The following is a 10,153-nucleotide window of genomic DNA, read 5'->3' as shown; positions in this document are numbered from 1 at the left end:
TATGCAGTAAGTTGTTTCTCTTGGACGAGTTATTTGTAATTTATCACACCGTCGTTATTAGAAGCTCATTCGAAGGGAGACGCACTGTACTGGGAATTGGGATCTAGGATGATCTTATCTCATTTACTGTTGTTGTCATGTGTTTTGACTGGCGGATATACGGAACGCGCGGCGCCCATCCAAATTTTAGTGATAAAAGTGTATCAGAACGTAGCACAAATCAATCCAGTGTGCATATATGCATGCATGCTGCTAGCTGAGCGCGCGCGATAGTATGGCCTGCACGCATTGCTTGCACGTACCATCTACCATGAATGCTTCTTTTTACCCTTGCACTTCCTATTAAAAAGTCTGTTGACATAGCCTCTCATGCTTCGGATGTTATTTAAAGATGGCTAAAACCGTGTGGTAGTCCTTCTATATATAATACGACCAAGAATGGTCATGTTAAAGAATTTCTCAGTTCAGTGATAACCTCCTACTTCAAGTAGCTCTACTTAGCTATTAGGGGTCCCATCTTGCACAATTACAAGTTTTTCAAATCTTCCCGAATTGAAGGACATATCAATTGTGTATTATTCATGAGCCGTACACTAATATGTCCGGTTTTTGTTAGGATTTCTAGCTAAAAAACTCCGGTTTTTTAAATAGAACAGATACAAAATAAAAGACGAATTTCCTACAAATAAATATAAATATTTATTAATGATAGAAAACAGCTCTCGGCCAAACCAGCTACCGTAACATCAAATTTTTATAAAAAACGAATGCTCAAGTAACAATTCGGTGATTTTGAAGTAGTCATTTACGTCAAATGCAGATGAAGAATTGGCCATTTTTCAACTATATCTTGTACCAAAGATCAGATTTTAAATACCATAATTTTATGTACATTATACAACAAATACACAGTGCAATCGAATGCTTTGCTTAAACAAATAACGTGAAGGTAATTAAGGCATCTTTTGGAACATGTAGAGGCATGCCAGGGTCACATTTTAACCGTTTCTTTCATACTGACGGTAATGTCTCGGTACTTGTAGGTATGTATAGTAGGATAAAAATAGCTGATTGATGATAAGCGAGGTATTGGAAATGTAGGTACCAGTCTCTTATCGATTCAGAGGTCTCTGCGTTACCGTTAATCCAATTACAAGCTCAAATTCCATTGTTAAGCCCGAACAAACCCAGCTTCAGCCCTAAATTTAAGCATGCATGTGAGGAAATTGGAAATAAAAACGCGTGTGCGCGCAGGAAAATGTGCAATTTTTTTCAACGAAAATAATTTCGCGCGTGCCATTTTAATGTGAAATTTGACTCTTTTGTCCCGATACTGAGCCAGACAAAACAATACTGGCTTTGTCTGGTGAACCAGTCAGCTCTTCCTATGGCGTCGCCTACATTTCCAACGCAATGTTGTATTACAGCTGTAATATAAAACAATAGCGATTAAAAATGTTTACCATTAAAAAGGGTGGTTGCTTAAGAAATAATTTATTACTCTGAAAGCCCTAGAATACGAATTTAAAATGTTTGTTATGAAAGACCATGCTACTACGTATGTCAGGTATTAATATATCGGAGTTTCTATAATAATTATTATATATAGCTTTTTCTTTCAAATACAAACCATTAAATCTGAATTAACATATTAACAATAAACCTCCATGCAAGCCAACAATTCGTTTATCTCTTCCAAGTTCCTCTCTCTCTCTCTCGACAGTCTGTAAGTCAATATGACGTAACCAGTCACGTGACGTCAACTCCATCAGGGCGCAAACCTTCATCTCTATCACAACAAACCGTTCAGTGGTTTAATCTCTTGTTTTTCCAGTGTCTCACACATCAGTCTGGAATCTGTTAGCATCAGTCAGCTGTGAGGCGCTGGCGAGGCTGTGCTGTGAGCCACTGTTCTTGACTGTGCTGACTGTGCGAGCAGGCACCACAGGATGAACCGGCTTGGCAGGAGCCAACTCTTTGAGACTTGTGTAATCGCTAGTGTCCTCTTTTGGATCCTTTTCCTTCTCCTGACTGGTTGGGGGACCGTACGCAAAGTTTAAACTCCCCTGCAGCATATCCCAGGATTGGTTTGGCGCAGAGGAGCCGTCAAAACTCCCGTCAAACCGAGCTTTGGGTCCCTGAATATTGATGCTCTGCATGGTGAGACCATCACTGTGTACCTGCTGACCCTGCTTGATAACTGTTGGTAGGTTCTCGTAGATATCCCCGTTATCGGAGTCTGGAGATAGGGAGGCTTCTGGGGGTGCGCGGGTCGAGTCTGAGTTAGGCTCCTCTAGATTATCATACTCTGACTCCAACCTGAAAATATGTAGTGGTCGGATTATGTTCATAATATTCTGGTAATATTTAGTCTACTAATGAGCTCCTGCTATCTTGAAAATATGGGTTACGACATGGATTAGTTGGATCGTCATCTTGGATGTGTTATAAACCACTAATTGCTGTGCTAACTCGGCCAAATTTGATGATTAAACTTAGCATCGTTCAGATGGGTATATAGAAGTTTAAAATGTTACTGTAAACTTTACTCCAAATCAACACCAAACATGTCCAGCAAAGCAAGAAATTTCCCAGAATGACAGTAAATTCCTTATTCCTACTATCCATTTATGAGCTGCCACACCCTAGAATAGGTCGAGAATGATATTGATATCTTACTTTGAAGATGAGATTTGTTGGAGAGAAATGAGAAGTTACATACCTAGCTTTAAGTTACATACCTAGCTTTAAGTTACATACCTAGCTTTAAGTTACATACCTAGCTTTAAGTTACATACCTAGCTTTAAGTTACATACCTAGCTTTAAGTTACATACCTGGCTTTATATGAAGTTACATACCTAGCTTTAAGTTACATACCTAGCTTTAAGTTACATACCTAGCTTTAAGTTACATACCTGGCTTTGAGGTTGAGTTTTCTCTCTTCCTCGCTGTAAGTTACATACCTGGCTTTAAGGTTGAGTTTTCTCTCTTCCTCGCTGTAAACTCCACTACTTGATAAACTGTCGTTATTATTGTACTGCCTATCCGCACTGTTACGTCCTGAAAACACTTTCATTTCATATAAGTTATTTTAAAATTCAAAGTTTATAAAAAGAGCCTTTTCCTTGTCGCATCAAACGGGATCAATAGAAATTTACCCAAGAAATCATTTCAACTATACGACTCATAAATAATATTCCAATCCGGATTTTACATATATAACATTTGTTAAGTTTTAATTGCCTCACTAAATTTACGACCATTGTGTTACTCATATAAATTTGATATATGATCACAGAACATATTTTAATACTGTCGACAAGATAACAGAAATTATTATATTCAAGGTAATACCTGATGGAGGATTGAGCTGTTGTGGCTGCCAAACCATGGGGTTGGTCAGTATAGGGTTATTGTGGTGGAGGATACTGTGCTGATGTAAACTGGATATGGGGTGCTGGATGTTGGATATGGGGTGCTGGACCCCAGACATATGGTGGGGGATGGTTGTGATGGGATGTTGGACGGAGGAGATAGGGTGGTGAACCAGAGGGTGCTGCATGCTGGAGATAGGGTGCTGGAGACTGGAGACGGGGTGCTGGAGAGGGATGGAGTTGTGCATCCTGTTCTTGGAGGACGGAACTAGGTTCTCGTAAATCGGAGTTTTAGAAGACATGATGCTCGCAACCTCAGAATCGTATCCACTGCAACTGTTGTTTGGTTTTTGAAAATCTTCAACACTTTTACCGTTATTTATCACAATATATACAAAAAGAATCTTCTAGAAAACATAACTGACGTCAGTACTACGGATCCAAAGTAAATAACCAGTAAAAAGTACCAACCTGTCTTTGCCAGGAACACTGTGATAAGTATCGTAACCACACCTGGACCGAACTGAGTGCATGTAGGACTGAGGTGTGATCAGCATCCTCCTACTTCCTCCTCCTCCTATCGAGTCTGGGTTCTGTTCTATAAAACCTAACATCCACGTACTCCTGAAACAGGCAGGAGTTATTGTTTGTAGTTATCATACAGGGGGACTTAAAACTGCAGAATTCAGACCAATGTGATCCTTTAATCCCCCTAGTCCCTACCAATGTCTTAACGATATGTGCTACCCTCACGGTTACTATGATATCGAGACAAATATGGTACTTATAAGTTCTGCTCTATGGTCGTGACGCACAGCAATTGCACGAGTTAACTGTATGTGGCGACCCCACAGTTAGCAACCTATAAACCAGGACGTATAAAGGGACAGTACGTAACGGTTTGAATACCGAGAAGAACAAGCTGCGGCCGGTAATGGGAATTAAAGACCATGTCGAGGTCCTCTCACCAGAATGCCGGTAAAGGACTAAATACTGGCCGGTTAAGGGGGGGGGGGGGGGGGGGGGGGGGTCACCCTGATAACACACCCGGTTAAAGTCGAGCACTGAGAAATGGAGACTTACAAGGTAGAGGTAATACCAGTCAGATTGGTACGAGTTCTTATTTTAGTATTAAAACTGCAACGTTATAACTACGGCTACAATTTGATAGATTGGATAATAGAGGGCACTGCACTAAGTAAGATAATTTGAATTCTGTAAAATACCTGATTACCTGGTAGATGTTAATCAGTTTGAAGGATATAATATCTACTATAATATCTACTCAGAGGGGGGAGTAAAGTGAGCCGAGTTATGGGGTTTAGTAAATAGTGAGGTGTAAAAGGTTGAGACATTTCCACTTAAAATTTAAATAGGTCGACTTCACTTTCTGTATAATAATTGGAGCTATTGCGATATCGGTGCGGTTAAGCAGTACAGAGTTCATGATGGTGCTTTTTGTTCATTACTGCAGTAATCAGGCTTTATTCGGTAGGTAGGCATTATTGAGGCACCTTGAAATTTAGCAAAGGAGAGAGCTGCTATTGTGCTTTACAAATTAGCTTTATATACAAAAAATTGTATTTAAGGTTACAATAGAACTGTAATAAGAAAGCCTACTATATTGAATAGTAACATATTAGTAACACCTGCGTCATCAAATCTAAACACAATAGTAACACCTGCAGTAACATATTAGTAACACCTGCGTCATCAAATCTAAACACAAAATCAATTCATCTCAAACCGAAAGTATTAATCTGACTAATAACAGCATTATTTTGTTGAAAATATTAGCCAGTCCAGTGTAAATTATTAAACATGTCACAACTAACCCAGTGTTGGTGTTGTTGGGAGGAAAGTGTATGACGTCATTGTTCTCATCGTGTTTCAGAAGATGAGAGTTATCCTTTATCGGGTTGTTCATCACCGGACCTCCTTTGTTCTTGTAGAGCACGCTCATCTCCTGCTTCAGAGGCCTGCAAATAGTATTAGTGTTAGAACGAGAAGGTTGTTGAGCGAGAAGGTTGTAGAATATTCTTGAAAATAAAGGAATTTACTCAATATCGATATTGTTCAGACATTTTCGCACGAGAGGAGATGATTGACGCTTGGTATTTGAAATGTTTGAATGTTCTGGAATCCCCTATAGCAACGGGAATTCGATGATAAAGGAAATCTACCAACCAGGAAAAGTTTGCTTTAAAAACACAACAACTTTATTAATTTCATGCAACTATATTAATTTCACGATATCTCACATCAGAGATTTGCGCCTAGGAGCGTCACTACGGGTCAACTTTCTACTTTTGACTAGACATTTGATGAGACTGGTCGGTTAAACTGGGCAGTGCTCAAAACCACGAGATTTTGTTTTCCGTATCACCCAGAATTCCTCAGAAGCTAAAATATCGAAACTTCGGCAGACACTGTTGTTTTCAAGAGATCAACGAAGCATGCAATGATTAGATGTACTGAATATTACAGTGGATACAATGTAGTCAAGTTGTACAGTACACAGTACATACAAGGTGCTTGATGGGATGTATACAGCCGTCAAATTGGCAATTAATGAATTCTTGGCGAGGTAGACCAGAGGAGGATAGCGTAGGTGTTGGTTTCCTACAATTAATTTTAATAGGTTTTGTGTAATGCCTTTCAATTGGTATTGCGAGATGAAATTGGAGTGTACGTATTCTGATACATTTTTAGTGAGCTGTTAGGTACATTCTTGAATAATATCGCTGGTGTAGCCTTAGAAAGTTTTAACAAAAGTACACAGATCAGTTTAATTATTGATTATTACATCCGGCTTCTTCTGTGAATGAGGTAAGAGTAACATTTTGGAGAATCATGATTCTGATTATAGTTGATTACAACTGTGGTTTTGGAGTAAAGTAAGATTGGGCAGCATCTGCTGCATCTTGGCTCTTTCCATGGTCCTTTCCATGGACAGGTGTCATGCTATCTTACAGCATTAGTTTAAAATGATACTTAGATTACATAAAAATGCGGTGTAGCTGTGGTTAAATTGTGGTTAAACTACCACAACTTAGGGCCGAGCAAGGGGCACGACCCTCTGCAGCCAGTGTAAGTAAATAGCAGCTGTCAAAACAGTGGTTTATATATTGTGAAGATTATCAAGGTATCCAATACCAAGATAGAGCCCATGTCAAAAAGTCTTCACATCAGTTACATAATCTTGAAATGATGTCATTCCTCAGTTGAACCTGCGTTAATTTGAGCATCATGCTGGGTAGACAGCACCACTGTGTGGTTCTCAACCGGTCTTAGATGTCTCCGTTATCATCGAATCTTATTGTCACCTGAAATAATATTGGATACATTTTTATTTCATATTTAACTTTTGAGCCCTCTAACCGTGAAAACATTACAATTAGTTAGATGCATTTATTCTTTGGTGATTATAAAGATAGTGTGTCGTTTTGACGATACATGTGATACCGGGTCATCGGATCTTTGCAAGATATACATTACGTAATTTGCGGGGATCGGGGCAGACGAAATGTCAAGAAGCCCACAATCAAAACATCAATATTGTTATTTACAGTTTGCAATATTATCTTCAAAGGTGGATGCGGGGTCACGTAAAATTCCTTTCAAATGAGGTTTAATTAGACTATTAATGCGATATATTGAGACTCATGCAACATACCTGGGTGTTTAGTGTCAGGTCGGAGCCGGGCAGGATTCCTCTCTTCTGCACCAGTCTGTTAGCCAGTATGTTAAGTGACTGTGAGCTAGGGTCAGTGTCAGTGGCCTTGCACTCTTCTGTTTCGTCATGTAGCGTAAAACCAAACATCAGGAACCTGGTTGTTGTATTGTTACTGTAGTTACAGTTGAATTTTTACCGGTGATGTTATAGCATTTACAACTTTTCAATCCTGCCACACAAAATTCCATACTATGTGTATAGATCGGGCTCGTCTCAGAAAACGCGTTTATGATTCGAACGAATCAATTTTCAATCCGATACCCTAGGGACTGCCGCCATACTGCTTCATGCTGTTAAATTTAATGCTTAAACTAATGAGTTAGATAATTAGAGATTATATATCTACTAATTAACTGATCTCCGGCGCCTGTCAGCGTAATCGTCAGTCGGCGGCGTTGGTTAACACATCTGTCCAATCCTCTTGGATGCTGCCCAACTGCTATCATCACCGCCACTTGTCTGTAGCTCGCATCACTACATTAGGGATGATCGTCATGTGATTTCATTAGTTACGTGGTTTGATGCGTCTAGTGCGTTTGCTGACCGTCATGTGGCTTTGATGAACGTCACGTGGTATATGTATATTAACGAACATCGTTTTGTTAAATTTGGGGAGTGTATGGAGCGGATTTTCACTTATTTCTAACATGTCTGTGAGTCTCCGTCTAGTAAGCGAAATTACTAAGTATTTCCTTTACTATGGCTGTACATTTTATCTCCAGAGCCGTGACTGTATTTTAATTTACATAACTGTTTACAGCATTATCTTCCTAAATCTATACATCAATACATCAGTAGATTTTGTCAGACGTCACGTTTGAACCTATTTGAAACGTTGGACGTAGATACTAACTACTTTACATTACATCGGACTTTAGAGGAAGAACAGGAAATGTTTGCAATTCCATCCTCAGAACCAATCCTAAAAGAACAGGAAATTTAACCATTTCCGACAGAAAGTTATGCTTATCCACATACATATGTTGTTTCTGTAGTTATATAGTAACTAAGTAACCAAACATAACAAGAGATGAACAACTAACCTCCTAGCACACTGTAATCGTACACCGATTTCTTCGATAGTCTCTTGATGATTACGCTGTAAATCAATGATAGCGTGTTAGTGGTTATCGCCCAATTATCATAACCAGTCCGGTGGTCGTAGCGGCTATCTGAGGTCGTAGGATTAATACAGGAAATATATTAATTCATGAAAATATTTTAGTCAACTATGTATCCGGAACTGTGCAAGGATGCGCAGCCATCGATTGCATGAGACCTGTTAGATCAATCATCATTAGTGACCGACAAATATAGCTAGGCCTTAGCGTCTGCAAATTGTGCAATGATAACTGATTTCAAATCTGGAATAGCTATGATTGGGGATGCGTGGTTACCCCGTTGGGGGCTATAGTTCTATCATGTATTAGTGAGATTTTTTCCACTTATTTTTGTATTATTGGAGCAATGTTCCGCATGTGACTAACTTGATATAAATAACACTACAGTACTATGTGCTAATGAGTTTCGATGACCCCTTCTTATACGACTCATCCCCAACATAACCCACCATTCAATCGCACTATCTAATTTTGAATCTGGTTCAAAAACACTACAGTGAAATCTCTAATACCGGGCCATTCGGGGGAAAGAACCAGGTGATGCACGGTATTAGAAATACCCGTATAGAGCAAGACAGTTTTACTGTTTATTAACAATTATGTAACATCGCAATATGAATGAAATTTTAACTAACGCCCCAAGCAACCCGCGCACTCATACGGGTTCCTGTTTGGAGACATTCGTCAAAACTGGTCGGACCAACTGATGCATATCTTATCTGAAATAATATGGAATGTTATCAAAGAGGATGTGCAAAATTATGACAATATGGTCGAATGTCATAAGGCTGGATTCAGCAATCAGCCAATCAATGGACTCGGGTGCTACTAAAAACACGATATACACAACATAATTACTTCTCATAATATGCTCAATAAAATTTATAATCACTAAAAATTCTAATATTACTAATATTAATTTACTTATATTATTATGTATAACAAGCTTTAATATTATTTTCAATAAATCTTACACGAGTTGACCCTCTCGACTGAATCCGACGTCGAACAAAAACGTAGTCATATCTTTTTGGCGTCTGTAGCTAAAAGTATAATAAAGGGTTAGTTAGATATTATTACAGCTACTGATATTAGTGTCAGTAGAATATGCTTACCCCAGCGACTCCACTCTGCGTTCATTTACTTCCATTAACAAAACATTAAACATCGTTTCAAACATATAAATCAGCGCAAAACTCAGCAAGATAAGGCACGGGCTCCGCAGAACGAAAAAGAGACATATCCAAAAAGACAACGACAAAACCATTGCTTTAATGACTACAATTGGAGAAACAAATCCACACTACCTAGTTAAACCATACCCACACTGTCCACTAAAGTGTGTTATGGACGCACAGACTGTTTATAATGTCCGTTAATTAATATGGATGGAGTCGAGTATTTGTACCGGGGACAGGGACGGTATTAGTTCTGAAGAGTTTTTTCGTTTGCATCTGCTACGTGTGACTTTGAAATCGCGTCAGCGGAGTTTAGATTGGAACAATGAAAGTGAGGAAGTTGTATTCAGTATCGATATAATCGTATAACATGTAAATCATAAAACGGCGTTTTTTGATTTGCTGAATTATTAAATTTGAACACGTTGGTAGTTCCTGGCAGATGTTCCGTATTGTATTAACTGTTTAGGTGAGAAGTAGCCAGTTCTTTCAGTACGCCTCTTATCTCTAAATTCGATCTAAAAGGCTTTTGATTTCTGAATTATATCAGGTTAAACACCTGGCAGATTCTTCTACGGAGGAAGTCTCTGTACATAACTTCGCTAAAAAGTTAATAAAAGATTTGTACTCGGTTACACACGTATACACGAGAATGAATTGCTATCAGCTTATCAATTAATCAACGATCAGTTGATGATAAAATTAGCGTTACCAGATCAGTTAAGCTCGCTAAATTTGAGTC

At 38.8% G+C, this 10,153-nt stretch overlaps 2 protein-coding genes across 2 annotated transcripts in view; one reads left to right on the top strand and one right to left on the bottom strand.

Annotated features, from left to right (window-relative positions):
• Positions 1-10,153, top strand: part of LOC134826135 (uncharacterized) — a 53,990-nt gene that overhangs the window by 6,272 nt on the left and 37,565 nt on the right. The window lies entirely within an intron of this gene.
• Positions 676-10,153, bottom strand: part of LOC134826129 (uncharacterized) — a 365,739-nt gene continuing 356,261 nt past the window's right edge. The window contains exon 15 of the mRNA XM_063838412.1: positions 676-2,319. Coding sequence (XP_063694482.1) covers positions 1,839-2,319 — 481 coding nt within the window. The 3' untranslated portion in view covers positions 676-1,838. The remainder of the gene's footprint in view (positions 2,320-10,153) is intronic.

This window comes from Bolinopsis microptera, chromosome 1, assembly GCF_026151205.1.
Source record: "Bolinopsis microptera isolate Bmic1 chromosome 1, MBARI_Bmic_1.0, whole genome shotgun sequence".
NCBI lineage: Eukaryota > Metazoa > Ctenophora > Tentaculata > Lobata > Bolinopsidae > Bolinopsis > Bolinopsis microptera.
The sequence above is the reverse complement of the archived record's forward strand: the minus strand, read 5'-3'. Positions and strand labels throughout refer to the sequence as shown.